At 40.5% G+C, this 17,902-nt stretch overlaps 1 protein-coding gene across 6 annotated transcripts in view; it reads right to left on the bottom strand.

Moving 5' to 3' along the window:
* Nucleotides 1-17,902, bottom strand: part of ndrg4 (NDRG family member 4) — a 105,807-nt gene that overhangs the window by 17,745 nt on the left and 70,160 nt on the right. For all 6 annotated transcript variants that reach the window (XM_055648664.1, XM_055648665.1, XM_055648661.1 and 3 more), the window contains 6 exons: nucleotides 10,996-11,116; nucleotides 9,032-9,094; nucleotides 6,570-6,630; nucleotides 5,228-5,314; nucleotides 2,873-2,929; nucleotides 813-916 (listed from right to left, as the gene is read on the bottom strand). In XM_055648664.1, coding sequence (XP_055504639.1) covers nucleotides 813-916; nucleotides 2,873-2,929; nucleotides 5,228-5,314; nucleotides 6,570-6,630; nucleotides 9,032-9,094; nucleotides 10,996-11,116 — 493 coding nt within the window. The remainder of the gene's footprint in view (nucleotides 1-812; nucleotides 917-2,872; nucleotides 2,930-5,227; nucleotides 5,315-6,569; nucleotides 6,631-9,031; nucleotides 9,095-10,995; nucleotides 11,117-17,902) is intronic.

The following is a 17,902-nucleotide window of genomic DNA, read 5'->3' as shown; positions in this document are numbered from 1 at the left end:
TGGAAAGGCACATACCTGTCTATATAAGGTCCCACAGTTAACAGTGCATGTCAGAGCAAAAATCGCCATGAAGTCGAAGGAATTGTCCGTAGACCTCCGAGACAGGATTGTGTCCAGACACAGATCTGGGGATGTTTATGTTAAAAGATATTTTGTGTGTTCCGTTGCTTCTAATTTGTATGACTGTCTTGGCAAATGAAATTCCTTGTATGTTGCAAAACATACTTGGCTAATAAAGTATTATTGTGATTGTTAGTCCCCGTCTTCAAAAAGTAACCTAGGATGTTAGCACGCATATATAAATTCAGTCATCATCTGAGAAGTTGTGAATGTTAATGTGTTTAAGAATGAACTGCAGATGCTGGAAAATCGAAGGTAGACAAAAGTGCTGGAGAAACTCTGGATTGAGGTCCTGAAGAAGGTTTGAAAAAGGTCTGAGGAAGGGTTTTGGCCTGAAACGTTGCCTATTTTCTTCGCTCCATAGATGCTGCCTTACCCGCTGAGTTTCACCAGCACTTTTGTCTACCTTGTGAATGTTAATGAATATTGAGCAACCATCAATGCACTTTCACATTTCTGACCTTACTGGTGGAGGTGGGATACAGGTGAATAGGTCATTTAATTCATGTCATTAAGCAAATGAGGATTTAATGATGGTTGAAACTAGGACACTTTGTGATAAACTGTCTGTGACAGTGCACTGAAATAGAGGTAGTTGGTGACACAGAGAGAGGATCTCTGTAATACTAATGCCTTCCCTGAGATGTGTTAGTGGTGCCGTTGTTATACTGAGTACCACCTTGGACAATTACCTATTGTACATGTTCCAGAAGAGCTGCAGATTGCTCTGGTTGATGTTGGCTCCTATCTGCTGTCGCAGGCTCTGCACCAGCTCAGTATTGTTCATTAATTCCTCCTGACATGGGGATGGAAAACAATGTTACACAATACTCTGCTGACCAAATATTAAAGAGCCTACTGCCTTTTCCAGAACAGAATTTCTTAAATATTTTCAGAAGGCACCAATCACTGGGAATGCCTGGATGTGATCTACCTATGGCATCTCACCCATGTGTGCACACTTAGGAACTTCATCATTAGCTTACAATTACAAACATTGCTCTGGGAGAGTGATAAGGGAAGGAGTAAAGACTTAATTGAAAACTGTCATCTTTATTTGGTCATTCTGATGGTCAACATCGAATTCAATAAAGGAAGCCCATACATTTATGTAGTAGCTTACCCAATCTCTCATGCACATCTCAAAATGCTTCTCACACTTTGGATGGCTTTGCTACCTCAGATATTTTGCAGACAGCAATATATGACAAAGCATTAATTTGGCTGCAGAGATGTTAGCCAATATGGATCGCCCAAGAGCAGCATTCATCGTTGTGACCTCGCTACCCACCCCCACCCAAGCCTGCCTTGTCATTCAATAGCATCATTAATGATTTACCCGGGGCATTAACTCTTCTTCTGTGCCAGTTCTTCGAAGTTCTCAATTTCTCGATCTTTCAAAAATGTATCTTCCTGCCCATTAAATATCTTCAGGGATCTAGCATTCAGAACCTTCTGAGGTCGAGAATTCCAGAGATTCACCAAACTCTGCGAGAATACATTTCCATGTATCTCAGTTTATCTGACCATCCATCTCCTAATCTTGTAACTGTCTCTTTGTTTGCAACTCTTCCATGTGGAAACATAGGATCTTTAATCTTTCAATACGTTCAGGACTTCATGACAGGAAAACACTCTTATCCCACAAATTAAATGTATAAAACAAAGCAAATAACAATGGTTTACTGTCATCACTAATGTCAATGGAATAATCCACACTTCTTTCTGAATTTCCAGCAAATGCAACACTCATAGTTGGATGAACTCTGACATGCACAGCAATAGCCTGCACCGAAGGAGGTAACCGTTCCATAAATAGTAAAACTTTATTCAAATGATCTATTGTATCCTGATCTTTATTCAATGAGGAGAAACTTGCTGATTTTGTTTTGCCAGACTGATATTGCAAACTGAGCACAAATCTCAGTTGTGGTTCTCAGGATGTGTAAAAGTGCTGGTTTTCTACTAATGCATCATGCTGAAGGAAAATTCAGTTTTCATTTCAAATAGCTAAGTAAATAAATCCAAAATCCGTGCTGTTTCAGTCATTTCCAATCATAACCCCTGCAGTGCAACATAATTAATCGCACTATTTATTAACACATACATTTTAACTACCACACCATATTTTAGCTACTTTGCTTCAACCTAACAAATCACATCATAACACGTAGTAGATCGTGTGATAGGATACACTGCATGCTTAAATGTACCAAAATTGTTTAACCAAAGTGATTGCACTGTTCTTTAATATTCGGACTAACCTAATTATGGTATTGTATCTAATTGCCACTAATAGAATATATCCAAATTCTTACACTGCATCAGATTTATCACAATCAATTCTAAATTATTACATTGCATGCATCATATCTCCCTGTCATACTATTTCTCATTCTGGACTTTGAAATACATTTTAGCCTGACTTCAATGTAAATCTTTCCCTACATTGTGGACAATGCCCTTTCAGCTGCCCCAGTTCACCAGTTTAGGTCAGGTAGCTGGCCTGTAAAATGTAGACGAGGTCTGAAATTAAAAGTCACCCGTGGTCCTTGCACCAAGGACCAAGGAGGCATTTTCCATCTGCCTACCAAACTCAAAATTAAAGTGAAATACATCAACGTTCAAAATAATTTTTTTAATCCCATATCAGCAAATCTCAGGGGTTGATCATCCTGGGCTAGGTTTATTGCCATGGGTTGATGAAGTGGCAGGAAGCAGGGCCTCTGGTGGTCATGCAGTATCAACTTACCTGGCTGCAGAGATGTGACAGGACCGTGTCAGGGAGAGAGCTGGTTAGACCCGAGAGCTGTCAACAAACAGAAGAGCAATGATCTTCACTCTCCGCATTCTCAAAAATCTTGAAGGACAACATTTTTCTACACCAATCCATAATCTAAGCTAAACCTGAAGAGGAACTATGAATATGGATTTATACAGTGCTATTTTGAGCAATGCAAAAAAAAAAAACCCACTAATTTAAATTGTAAAGATAACTTTCCGAATTTACACAAGCATAATAGGGGCTTGAATTTTTCAGCTGTGACTTTGGTTCACTTTTGAAGTCGATTTTTCCATTCTCAGTTCTGTTCAGTAAAATTTTATTTAGACATTTTAGTCATTCAAAGAACCTTCAAGAGTATCTATAATGTGCAACTAAACTGGAATCTGTAACAATAATAATTAAGGACTCGGTCATTATTTCTTTGACACCATCTTCACAATTGTTCTGTCCAATTGTGAACATCTTTTAGGTTTTTTTTGACACCTTTACATTCAACTTTTACTGGCCTTATTGTTCCACTGACCTGCGCATCACACAAACAAGCAGGATTGCTCAAGGAATGATACAAGCAATTTCTTGCGTCAGAGGTAACGGCCATTCTCACTGATCCTATGCCAGTTTTCAGAACAATATAATCTTTTTTCACCTCCGCAACATCATAATCAGACCCTCTCTCATACCTCCTGCTGCAGAAAGACTCATCCATGCCTTCATCTCCTCCCGACTGGACTACTGCAACTCACTTCTCCTTGGCATCAGCTCCACCTACATCAACCGACTCCAACTGGTCCAGAACGCAGCCGCCCAACTCATCACCCACACCAAATCCTGCCATCACATCACTCCAGTCCTCAAACAACTTCACTGGCTTCCCATCTCCCACCGGATCACCTACAAAATCCTGGTCCTCACATACAAAGCCCTCCACCATCTGCCCCCCCCCCCCCCTCCTCACTGACCTCCTCTCCCCCTACCAACCCTCACGGTCCCTCAGATCCACATCAGCCGGTCTCCTCTCCATCCACAAGTCCAACCTCCGCAGTTTTGGGGACAGAGCTTTCTCCAGGGCAGCTCCCAGGCTCTGGAACTCCCTTCCCCAACTGATCCGCAATTCCGTGTCCCTCACCATCTTCCAGTCCCGCCTCAAGACCCATCTCTTCACCTCTGCCTATCCTTAGCCCCACGTCCCCCTCCCTTTTCATCTGTGCTTGATTTGCCTTACATGTTTTTCCTCTACTTGCTAATTTTTTGTAAGGTGTCCTTGAGACTCTCGAAAGGCGCCCATAAATAAAATTTATTATTATTATTATTATTAATCATATTCACCCACTTATACCCTGCAACCCATGTTCTTTTGCACACCATCAACTGCCATCTAATTCTTCTCACAAACATAAAGGGAATCTATAAAAGCCAATCATCATGATGCCTGTTTAAAGCAAGAAAAATGATATTTCAAAAACAAAATGAATGACAATGTAAATTCTGCATAGCTACATTTTATGCTGCCATGCGTTTTATCCATAGAACTGAAACTCAAGCTATACAAGTCATAATTTAAACTCGTGAATAGGGTCTAGGTCATAAACTATTCCCAGGTACTAATTACTATACCTATTCAGGGTTCCCAAAATTTTGAGACTGGGAGGGCCATTTTCAGGTCTGAGTGAAAACAGACCTTAGTGGAGCTGTCATATTGGAGGGTCCAAGGTGTCCGCCTTCCTCCAAGTAGATGTTTGTTTTTATCTTTTCATTGTGATTAAAACTCAATGAATGGCCACTGCACTCTTCCCTTTAGCCCCTGCTCCTCACTACCCTCAAGGCTTACCTTCCCATATAATTCATTCAACATCCCTCAATCCTGTCACTAGCAATAGTGTATCTCTCCAAACCTAACCCACACCATTGTCTTCACCGACACTCTCTCTAAACCCTGGAAATTCTATCCCCAGTTCACAACTTGCTTTATGATCTCCAATGAAATTCCTCGTATGTTGCAAAACATACTTGGCGAATTAAGTGTGATTCTGATTCTGAATTACTGCACCGAGCACTTTTGTGCCTGGTTGAATATCAGAGCTTCCTCTTTAGGAGTGCTTGTCTTCTGCGACCCACATTAAGATTTCCAATAGGCCACATCCCAAATGTATAAAACAATGCAGTCCTAATTGAAATTCCAAACCTAGACTCAGAGATTTGTTTACAAGCATTTAATTTAGTTGGAAAACACATTCATAATCCCTCTACTGTTTTTCAGCTTAAAATAGCAAGATGATGATATGTTTTATTATTTGCCGCAGTTAAATACTTATGTGCACTGACCTTAGTTGCTGCCCAGTCAATCCAACCCTTTCCACAGGGATCGATATTGATCAGGACCATCCCCTCCACCATATCTGGGAAAATCAACTGAAAGAGCACACAGTCAAGTAAGTCCAACAAAACCAGTGAGAGGGAAATTAGACTGAGAGAGCTCACAGCATAAGAGATTCCTACACATTAAAGTTCATGAGAAGCCTTGCTTGACAGGCCAATTCAAGGCATACCTGCAGAGCTGCTACAGTTTAAGGGTGTTCGGTACTCAAGAACCAAGAATGTAATGAGTGCTAATATTATCAACAGACCTGTTTATGCATGTCTGAAATTCCTTTGGTAAATCAATTTTAAAAGACAGAAATTATACTCAAAACCATCTGTTACTGGTGTCCAGTAAAGCAAGTCAAAGAGAGTAGGTCCCATATTCAAGATACAAAACGTAAATGATGTGTGCTGGAAAATATCAACACATCTGTCAGTGTATGAGAGATAACGCAGTTTGATTTAAATGAAGTAGATAAAACTTCATCGGAACATTAAGCCATAATTTGGATAAACTGAGTAACATTTCCTGCTCCATAAACTCCTGCATTTAAATTTTCCTGTCATCTGTGAAGTGGCAAGACTTGCTTCCAGGCCCAAAGCTTACTGCCAAAAGGATTTATCAGCTATTGAGGCAATCTGACTTGCTTTCCTATATGGACATGCAGCATTCAGCAAACGCAGTGTCACAACAATGTCACGCAGTGAACAGTCAAAATGACTGAAGAATTCTCACCAAAAGCAAATGAGGAAGTAAAAACTCTAAATTTTAGTAACAGTTCAAACACTTTTTAAATACAAAGTGAAATAAGAATTGGGATCTATTCACTCTCTACGCACCCTCTCTCTAACCATTCCCTGTAATCCGCTATACCAAATGCACTGTCCAGTCAAGTACCTGTGCAAGTTCCACAATGGACAGCAATAAAAGATCTTTAACTGGCCACAATACCACTCGTTTGTGGAAAGTGCTGAGGGCAGTTGGTAGAAGGGAGGCTAATAGTGGGGGTTCAGAGTTCAAATATCACATGAGTTTGTGCCAAAGTATCGCGCACAAATATGCGCAGAGCCACTGATCGGAACGCAATGTTTAGTAGAGTTTACATTTGGAAATTTTTTTACAATTTATTTTTAATGCACACTGATATCACGTTTTTTTTTTGTTTCCTCTGGGTATGTGAATACTCAGGAAATGACAATAAAGATATACAATATACAATACAATACAATACAATAAATTTAAGTAAATTTTACAAATCTACTGATATCACATTGCATGGCAGTAGCACAATGCTAAGAGACTCACTGCAAACTTGGCAAGGACATAAGCTCCAGCTCCCACTCCGATTCCAACAATACTCTTAAACCTGGAAGAAGGATAAGGAGAAACAAATACAATTATTCATTGGAACTTTCTTTGGAGTTGTAATATCTTAGATTCGATATGAATTACCAAAGAGAAGGTTTGGCAGTTCTAAAGCACATTAAAGTGGATAAATCCACTGGGCCTGACCAAGTGTATTCTCAGACCTTGTGAGAAACAAGGGAGGAAATTGCAGAGTCCTGCAGAGATATTTGATTTATCTTTAGCCACAGGTCAACTTCCAGAAAACTGAAGGGTGGAGAGCATTGTACGATTATTTAAGAAGGGCAGCTAGGACATGCCAGGCAACTACAGGATGAGCCTGATGGCAGTGGTGGAAAGGATATTGGAAAGGATTCTTACTGACAAAATCCATCAGCATTTGTATAGGCCCAGACTGATTAAGGATAGTCAGCACGGCTTTATACATGGAAAACCGTGTCTCACAAATCTGATTGAGTTTTTTTCAAGGTGACCAATGTGGTGCAAATTATTTATATGGACTTTAGCTATGCCTTTGATGAAGTCACATGTGGTAATCTAGCCTGGAAGACAAGAATGCATGGAATCCTAGGTGAGTTAGCCAATTTGATTCAAAATTGACGTGGAGGAAGGAGTCAAATGGTCGTTGCGAAGGATTGGTTATCTAATTGGAGGCCTGTGACCAGTGGAGCCCTACAGAGGTCAATGCTGGGTCCACCGTAGTTTGTTTTCTACATTAATGATTTGGATGACAATGTACTTAAAATAGTTAATAAATTTGCAGATTACACTAAATTAGTATTGTGGACAAAGACAAAGAACAAAGAAATCTGGGAGTGCAGATACATGGCTCCTTGAAAATGGCGAGTCTGGTGACAGTGAGATGAAAGCCTTTGGTGTGCCCGCCTTCATTGGGAAGTATATTGAGAACAACAGCTGGAACATCATGATGCAGTTGTACAAGTCAATGGTGACACTCCCCTTGTGTACTACACGGAGTACTATGTCCAGTTCCTGTTGCCGAGCAACGGGAAGAATGTCATTAAGTTGGAAAAGGTACAGAAAAGTGTCACCAGGATGTTATCTGGACTTTTGGACATGAGTTATATGTAGAGGTTGGATAGTCTGAGCCTTTTTTCTTTGGAGCATGGGAGGCTGAGGGGTGACCTTATTGATGTGTACAAGATCATGAGATGCATGGATTAAGTGAACACTCAAGTCTTTTTCCCCCAGGGTAGAGAATTCTAAAACTAGAATTCTTAGGTTTAAGGAGAGAGGGGAGAGATTTAGAAAGAACTGCAATGGCAACATTTTCACTTGTGTTTGGAACGATCTGCCAGCGGAAACTATAGTAGAAGAAACAATTACAACTTTTAAAAGACATTTGGAATCATTTATGAATAAAAAGGGTTTAGTGGGCCATATGCAGCAAATGGGTCTTGCCCAGTATGCCACCTTGGGATGTACAAGGTGGGAAGTACCTGTTTCCATGCAATATAGCTATGCCTGAAGTATCACGAGGCCACCATGTTGCTCTGATCCTTCAGAAATCTCACAATACTCGTAAATCCACAGTATTGTGGGATACCTGAAGGACCAGAGCAACAGCTAAAGAAAAAGATAGTGGCTTTTTATAAGTATTAAAGATATGCTTAACAAATAAAGCATGCACGATAGTCTGCTTCCAAAATTTGGTCTATTAATATTCTCAACGCGGAACTTCAGAAATGGGGTTCAGAGCACATATTCCATAATATTAAGTCATTAGTGTTCAAAACTTAGGATATATTTTTATTTCATTTCTCGGAGTCTTAAGAGTTAAGCAGCATAGAAAGAGGCCCTTTGGCTCAACTTGTCCATGTCAACCAAAGTTACTAGAGGAGCTCTAGTATATTTGATGTCAACCAAGGTGTCTATCAGCGCTAATCACATTTTCCTGCATTCGGCCATATCTTTCTAAACCTCTCCAATCCGTGTATCTATCACATGTCTTCTAACCATTGTAATTGTACCACCCTCGAGCACTTCTCTGGCAGCTCATTTCATATACCTACCACTGCAAGAAGAAATTGACTCTCAGGTACACTTTAAATCTTTCCCCTCTCAACTTAAACCTATGCCCTCTAGTTTATGACTCCCCTACCCTGGGGAAAGGACTGTTACCATCCACCTTGTCTGTGCCCCTCAGAATCTTATCAACATCTTTAAAGTCATCCCGAATAATCCTTCGCTTCAGGGGGAAAAGTCCCAGTCTTTCCACTCTCTATTTACAACTCATTTATTAGTGTTATGGGTGCTTAGCAAATGCTAGTCATTACAGATATTAGGTGCTTAGCAACAAATTATATTTATTCAATATACTACATTCAGAACAACATAATTTTATTTGAGACGGGTGCTTAGCAACTTATAAGATGACTCACCCAAAATGTTGAACTACACTTGGCAACATGGCAGCTAGTTGATCCATGGTTGGGAACTGGTATCTGAAGGATGAATACAGTGCATAAAATCAATTGGTACAGACGGGGGGGGAAAAACAACTGCTGGAAACAACAATGAACATTGATATATCACAAAAATTACAAGTACTGGGACTCAAAAACATGACAAAGTGGTGTTGGAGGGAGGTATCATTTTGCTGTGTCAGTGCAGTTCGGTTGGTAGCTCCACATTAAAAAGGTTGTGGGTTAAAATTTGAGTGAGTTGTTACAGATGCTTATTTTGGATGAGATGCCAAACAGATACCTTATTTGACTTTTGAAGTGGATGTAAGAAAATCTTATCAACCTACTTTGAAAAAGAGCAGGCAAGTTACCTCCAGTGTCCTGGCCAATATGTATCCCTCAATCAACATCATTAAAATAGATGAATTGGTCATTTGAAACTTACTGTACAGAAAACTGTGTTTTGAGAGATTTTGAATGGGTCAGGGAAGATGCTCCATAAAAGGAAATGCATTCAATGTGTCAAATGGGATAGTCAAGGACGGAGTTAAAGGGAGAGTATAGGGATAGTTAATGACCCCAGAATTAACGGGAAAAAAAGCTCACAAAGGGATAGGAGAGTATGGCCAAGTGTAATAGGGATCGATGTGAAAGGTGGGATGCGTAAGGAATTAAAAATATTGTATATGAATGCACGAAGTATAATAAGTAAAGTAGATTAGCTTGAGGCTCAGTTAGAGGTTGGTAGATATGACATTGTGGGGATTATTTAGATGTGGCTGCAGGAGGATCGGGCCTGGGAACTTAATATTCAGGGTTATACATCCTATAGAAAGGACAGGCAGGTGGGCGGAGGAGGGGTGGTGAGGGATGGAATTCAGTCCCTTGCGAGGGAAGACATAGGGACTGATGAGGTAGAATCACTGTGGATTGAGTTGAGGAATTGTATAGGCAAGAAGACACTAATTGGTGTTATCTACAGACCCCCAATTAGTAGCCCGGATGTAGGGTGTAAGTTGCAGCAGGAGTTAAAACTGGCATGTAACAAAGGTAATGCCACTGTGGTGATGGGGGATTTCAATATGCAGGTAGACTGGGAAAATCAGATCAGTTCAGGACCCCTAAAAAGAGAGTTTGTAGAATGCCTCCGACATGGATTCTTAGAGCAGCTTGTAATGGAGCCGACCAGAGAAAAGGCAATTCTGGATTTAGTGTTGTCCAATGAACCAGATTTTATAAGAGAGCTCGAGGTAAAGGAACCGCTTGGAGGTAGTGATCATAATATGATTAGTTTTAATCTGCAATTTGAGAAGGAGAAATAGGAAGTGTCAGTGATGCAGCTGAACAAAGGGGACTATGAAGGCATGAGAGCGGTCATGGTGGCACAGCGGTAGAGTTGCTGCCTTACAGCAAAATGCAGCGCCATAGACCCGGGTTCGATCCCGACTACAGGTGCTGTCTGTATGGAGTTTATACGTTCTCCCCGTGAGTTTTCTCCGAGATCTCCGGTTTCCTCCCACAGTCCAAAGATGTTATGGTTTGTAGATTAATTGGCTTGATTAAAATGTAAAATTGTCCAAGTTGGCGACATGCAGAGTGCTGCCCTGCCGACTACAAACCTCAGCAGGTTCAGAAGGAGAGAAGAGCTGGCCAACAGATCACAATGGCAGCCAAAAACACCTGCTCAAGGATAATAAAGAATGGCCAATAAACCTATGAAATAATGAATAAAACAGAATTCTGACGAGTTGGTTACAGGCCAATATCATAATCAAAGAGATCAAATGGTTTATATAGTCATTGATAGACAATGGGGTGGTCACTGGGTAGAATGAATCCAATTGGGTTGAATGATATAAAATATGGAGAGGGAACTATGACCAGACTGTGAGTATTAAACCTCAAATTAAAGATTTGATACAAATGTCAGTGGGACTCACCCTGCAGGGAATTGGGAGGCATTTGTCTGCTGACCAGGAGCATCCACATGGCACACAACAAAGTGTTTAGTAATCTCCTGCATGTCCTCAAAGTTGAAGAATGTGTTGAAGCAGAGTTTATCTGGAAAATAAAGGAAAATAAGTACTCCATTAAATCTAGCAGTAGCTTTACGACTCCAGTTCTAGAGAGGATCCTATGAATGAGAGTGGCAACATGCCCGCAGTTGGTTTAGTGTACCAAGGGAATATTGGACAAGGATCCAGATACCAGTACAATCAGCAATTTGTTGAAAATCAAATATTCCAGCATGCGCAGTTTCTTGTGCTCCTCAACATAACAAAGACCTTTGTTTTTACTATGGTCATTCCCTCTTCTCCCCTCTCCCATTTGTCGGAAGATACAAATGCTTGAAAGAACATACACCGGATTCAGGAATAGCTTGTTCCCTGCTATTATCAGACTGTACATTATTTTTTGCACTGTTATTTTTCTCTTTGTACTACCTGTTGTACTTGTATATGGCTTGATTATCCTCATGTATGATAGAATTTGATTTGACTGGATAGCAGGCAAAGAAAATCTTTTCACTGAATCTCAGTACAGGTGACAATAATAAACCAATACCCTTCAGAAAGATCATCACCTGGTTTAATGGCAATACCCAGTTTTGTGTTAACATCTCTTGTAAGTCCTTAAGGGCCCCAGGTTCTTAATTTTTAACTCTGCTATCCATGGGATGTGGTATCAAGAGCAAGGAAAGTATTTGATGCTCATTCCTCAGATGATAGCGCCGTGCCACATTTTTGCACTTTTGCAAACATCTGTGGAATATATTCCCAGATAAAGAATTGCAGGATTTTGCCCTAGAGATAATAAGGGATGGCATAATATGCTCTGGTCAGGAAGGTGCATGAATTGGAGGATAAGGTGTAGAGGTGGTGTTTTTCCTATGTGCTTTCTGCTCTTGTCCTTTTCGATTGTTATATCCCATGTTTGTAGGGGCAGTTGAAGAAACCTTTAATGGGATACCTCAGTGCACTCTGTGCCTGATACAATCTGTAATCACATTATGCAAGTGATTGCAACTAATGACGCAGATGGGGTACTAATCAAAGACATTGCTTAGCCCTGGATTTTTAAAAATATATTCATTTGTCTGGATTTGGGCATACAAGAGCGGCATTTATTGATCACTCCTAATTGCCCTTGAGGGTCAAACTTCTCGAGTGTTGTCAGAGATGCATATGTGGGGTGTTCCACCACACCACTCATTTGGGTTGTGTAGATGATAGAAGACTTTGAAAACTCAGATGAATCACCCCCTTGCCTGTTTTGTCACTACATTGCATCAATGGACTGGTGGATCTAATTAAATTTGTTTTGATTCTGAGATCCTGTGTTAATTAGGAATAAGATTGCAATTGAACACTAAATCAAAATGTTTAACCTTATTACAACGGTATGGTGTGTATAGTACTTACCATATTAGCCCAAGTCTAATTGTTGCTTAGGTTTTTCAATGCATTAATACAGACTGCTTCATTATCTGGAAAGCCCAGCTTGTCTGTCATCCTCATAGAAGAACAGCTATGCATTTGGGCGGTTGAAACCATTGCTCTTGCCATTGTCATCAATTCCTCTGCAGATCACACAACCCCCCCTGAACAGTCTTGACACACTATATTCACTGTGTGATCAAGATCTTCTAACGGGTGAAGTTTCTCTGTGATAGTATGGGGATTTGGACAGATGCCACAAAGGAGTAGGGTGAGATAATATGTGAAAGAGTAGTGAGTTTAATGGTAAACGCCCTTGTGAATTGCATCAAGGTGCATCAATGAGATTTGATTTGTGTGAGTGATTTCACCAACTGTAAAGTAATAGCTTGATTAGTCTGACAAACCCCAAATCCCTTTCTACCTCTCCTTTTTATTAATGATCTAAATAGTAAAGCATAAGTATTAGTGCTTACATTCCAAAATGCAACTCACGTTGATGTAAATAATATGGGGAGATAAATTTGATTGAGGTTACCTGTAGAAAAGGCATGGAAAAGTATGAGCCATTGAACTGAAGCTGAAATTGGGGAGGTGAGAACAATCACTGGCTGGCTTTCTTAAACATATTTAGTTCTTGAATCCAAGAACAAATGACTCCCTCCTGAAGTTTTATATCCAGAGCTCCTCTTCACAAATGATTGCAGCTGGAAGATGTCCTGGTGATGAGGACAGGATGGAGCCTCAATTCTCTGTTTCTATATTCACCCCTGCCCCTTGTGTGGAAAGCCCTTTCACATTCACTGAGCCATTTGATCGGGTGCTGGAGGTCAATTGGAGGACACTGTGTAAATCTTCGGTAAAATAAAACAAAGCTTATGTGGGTTGCTAAATAGTTAAAGAACGACAACAGAATGTGTTCAGATAAGCCACGTGACAAAGCTGCATAAAGCTGGAGTCTGTATGAGTAAATGGAGTCAGTCACCCATCACTATGCTTTGATCAGGACTGTGTGTGTCCTTGGATACTGAAATGTGGCACAGCCACTTATCAGTCACTCACCACATTAAATAGTGCAGATCGTCTGTACTGGTGTACAAGCTCTGCTTATTTGTACAGTACAAAATATGGAACTGTTCCAGTATGCACAACCTACTCTGTCTCTGCAGGTGGTCCCTGTCCACAACAGTAAACATACTGTTCCTAGTCTATTTGCAGTCTGCAGATGAGTCTATACCAGTATAAAGAATATCCCATTAGCAGCATAAGGCTTGTGTCAATATTTTGTTTGCATCCTTAGTGGGCACTAAAGCTGTCCATACCAAAAATATGTCTGTCTGCAGACATTAGACTTGTCTCCCTTTTTAAAAAATTGAACCCAATGTACAACCAGCTGATCGATTTTAGAGAATTGCATCAGCACTTGAGCTTTGTATTCATGACTGTGACTGAGTACTGCACTCATGATCTTCGGGTTTCATCTGCAGAGTTCTCAAGGTGACCCACACTGCACCACAAATAACATTACAGCACCATTAAAAATTAAACACAAAACCCATTATCTGTAGAAATTATCAATTACTGACAACTTGAAAGGACTGGCTCAGCTCCCCTCAGCCCAACAACCCCATTTCCATAATCTTGCAATGTTAAATTCCTCACGGCAGCAGCCAGTCACAAACAGCAGCAGCTGCCCGTGTTCTGCATCTTAATAACCTTCTGCACCAAAGCAGATTCAAGCAATGTGTTCTGACTGCTAGAACAGATTTAAAAGGACAGGGATATACTTGGCCACAATCGTTCCAACAGTAGGTCAGAACCTGTTGGCCAGTGACAATGATTTAACTTCTTCATTTGGCCTATTTGTGGCCAGTTGGAGCCAGCCCAGCAATTAACTCAGAACAGAGTGCATGAGGAAGCACCTCCCTCGAGTTGAAATTTAGTTGTCCATAAACAGTCCCGCACTGATAGGATGCTTCAAGTGAATGTTTGAAAATGTACATAAATATCTGTGCATACAAAAGTTCTTTGTTCCAGTTCCAAACACGACTGCTTACATTTATCCAATCTCAAATCCATTTACTATTCCTCAGCCCCTTGCATTAAAGGGACCCCAGCCCAGATGAATGATGCCTCAGATGCATGACTTTTATCACCAAACTTTCGAATGCTACCAGCAGATTCCTGTCACCATTGCTCGCAGTTCATCGAGAACCCAAAGTCTGATGATAACCTTGGCAAGGTCATAGTTTGACTCTACTGTAGAATTGAGTACTAGGAATTAAATACTAGGAATCAAAAGTTATTGAAGTGGTGTGGGGTGTTGCAGATGTAGGTTGGAAGGGACTGGACAAGGGTGGACAAAATAGAATCATGATATTTGAATGGGTTTGGCAGGGTACAAGCAGGCATAAGCAATGGGTCTGCCAAGGTAGTTTTGCTTGTGCATTTTGGGAAGGAGTTTGAAACGGGCAGAGCAGGGAGCCAATGTGTCAGAAATGTTTGGGAGATGGTGGATTGGTACATGTCTATGAGGTCATGTTGAACTGTAGATACGAGGCGTCCAAAAACTGATGTCCAAAAACTTGAATTCTCTGCCACAGAAGGTAGTTGAGGCCAGTTCATTGGCAATATTTAAGAGGGAGTTAGATGTGGCCCTTGTGGCTAAAGGGATCAGGGGGTATGGAGAGAAGGCAGGTACAGGATACTGAGTTGGATAATCAGCCATGATCATATTGAATGGTGGTGCAGGCTCGAAGGGCCGAATGGCCCACTCCTGCACCTATTTTCTATGTCTATGATGCCTAGCCTCAGCACAGTAGAGATCTCCCTGCCAGACTACAATAGCACCTCCCTTGTCAGCAAATTTGAAACAAACTCACTTGTATCCTCCTACTGCTTGCCAGGCCACACCCCACCCTCGCCTCTCTTTTCCAGCTTCCCCCAAACCCCCACCAAATTATCATCTACCTATTCTCTTCACAGATGTTGCCTGATCCACCGAGTTGCTTGAGTACTTTGTGTTTCCCTCTTCCTACTGTTTGCTTGTAAGATATCTCTGCTCATCCGGGAACAGATATTAATGAATCAGTCTGATAGTTTAGAGGCAATGGATGAGTAGGATGGAATACAGTGATTAACATAAGTATAATGAGTATTTTTCACACTCATATAGTTTCTTCACCAAAGATCTGTCTCTCTTTGACACCGCTGGTGATCTGCCACTTCATAATTTTGAGATCTGAATGATCAGAATTTGCACCTGTCCAGATAATTCATAATCATTGGATAACTGGCTAAACAATTGACCCCAGAGCCCGCATCAAGTATATCATAAAAGCTCCCAGAGCTAGTGCAATCAGTTAACACCTCCCATAGAATATTTCATCTCAAATAACATTAATATTTCTGATTTTTATTCAAAAGCTTAAATAGTAAAATTAATTTATATTTTCCTTCCATTTGTGGCCCATGGATTTTTCCCCTTCTGTAGTCACAATTGCTTACAGTCATGATGGAGCCTCACAACAGATGGGTTAGAACTACAACTCTCAAGCACAGGCATTTGCAATTTGTCAAACAGGACGCACAACCTTTCTGCCTTCGGCTTTGCAATTCCCTGTTGTATAATATGGGAATTTTAGCAGAAATTACACAGGCAGGATGGAAATTTCAGTTCTAACACTGTATATCCCTTACCCCCAGTACAACTCATGCATCAGATACCTGACTGGGCAATGTACCTCTTTCAGGATTCTTTAAGATTAAAGAACCAATTTTATGAACAGACTAGACTAAGTGGTTAGTTGGTTAGTTAGAAATAAAATGATAGTTAGAAATAAAATGAAGATATTAATTGAACAATTTCACAAGATGGTTTGTAGTAGTAGTGATACTTGCTGAATAGCGCTTTGGAAAAAAGAAAAATATTGATGGGTTAGATTGCTGAGCTGTTTGATGGTTACTAATGCTTTGCTGCTCCTTTGGTTCCTTAACATTTAATCAGTTAGATAAATGGACGATTGAAACCAGAGTGATATTTAACCAGTAGGCATGTGATCCTTTGAGGTGCGCCATCCTGGGGTGTGACACTTTTGATGTACGGCGCTTAAAAGCTACATTCTCAGTTTTGTTTAAGGTCAGGAATATACAAAAGGCCACAGTTGTATTGATATAATCATTGGAAACATTTTATCTATAATATGTTAAAATCTTATATCAGCATGTCATATACGCTTTATGCATGGCACCTCAACCCTGTTCTATTGTAAATTCCTATATCGAAATGGCAAATTAAAAATCTCAACCCTATTTCAACCTGCATCCTGGAATAGACCTCGAGTTTGTGATCGACTGGGCAAGTGTCTGGTTTTGGGGAGGAGACACACATAAAGCATCAATTAATATGTTGCTGGGCTGTAATTATTTGTAAACTATGCGTTTGTGCAGTCGCCACAGTTTCAGTATCGGCTCAACACTGGAACTCGAAATATTACAATGATAATTAGTGTAATGAAGGTCTGTCTCCAAGGTAACACCTGCGCATAAACGACTACACAAGGATTAACAGTATGTGGACAAAGTGACCATTAAACACTCATTCTCTACCAACTGACCTTTTCTGATACGGTAATTGCTTTCATGATTGGCTTAATATGCCACAACATGTGACTATGGCAGCTTTAACCTTTCACTTCCAAAATACCAAGAAATAAATGCTGCAGAGGACGTCCATTTACATATTTTGCGGGTTATTTACAGTATTTAGGCTTACAAACTTAAAAAAAATGTCTTGGGAGTCTTCAGGAATGAAACATTAATCTGCAGGACACTGCTGGAGCAACCGTAAGGACAAAATATATTTATTTCCTTATCTTTTTATAAAAAAGGTTTGTTTATTCGTTCAAAGGTATCAGTGGTCATAATTGCTAGTCAGAGGTCAGATTCATACTAAGCAAAGAATCATCCAGTCCGGGAATGGAGGGAATTCATTTTCCAGTTGGCTGGGGATGTGATGCTCCACAGGATGACCTGTACACTTGAAACCATACTCACTGCAAACTCTCTGTTGGACTTACCGATCCTACTCAATCTATATCTATATCTATCTATATCTATATATCTATATAATATTAAAACTCTGTGGCTCTGTGGCTGGCTGTCTGCATGTGTTTCTGACTTGTGTCTGCCAGCCTTTGATTCGTTGCTACGCCAACGTCAGACCCAGAAACGCCGGGTTTTTTTTCCATTTTGGTAGAGATTTCACTTTTCATTCCAAGTATCCATGCCTCATTAAATTCCGTGGTGTTTATGTACACATTTTTAATAAAAACCTCCCCCCCCCCCCCCCCCCCCTCACTCATTTTGTCGCCTCCTACTGGCCAGCGACCATAACGGCTGCTGGCGCCCA

This window comes from Leucoraja erinacea, chromosome 17 (assembly GCF_028641065.1).
Source record: "Leucoraja erinacea ecotype New England chromosome 17, Leri_hhj_1, whole genome shotgun sequence".
Lineage (NCBI taxonomy): Eukaryota > Metazoa > Chordata > Chondrichthyes > Rajiformes > Rajidae > Leucoraja > Leucoraja erinaceus.
The sequence above is the reverse complement of the archived record's forward strand: the minus strand, read 5'-3'. Positions and strand labels throughout refer to the sequence as shown.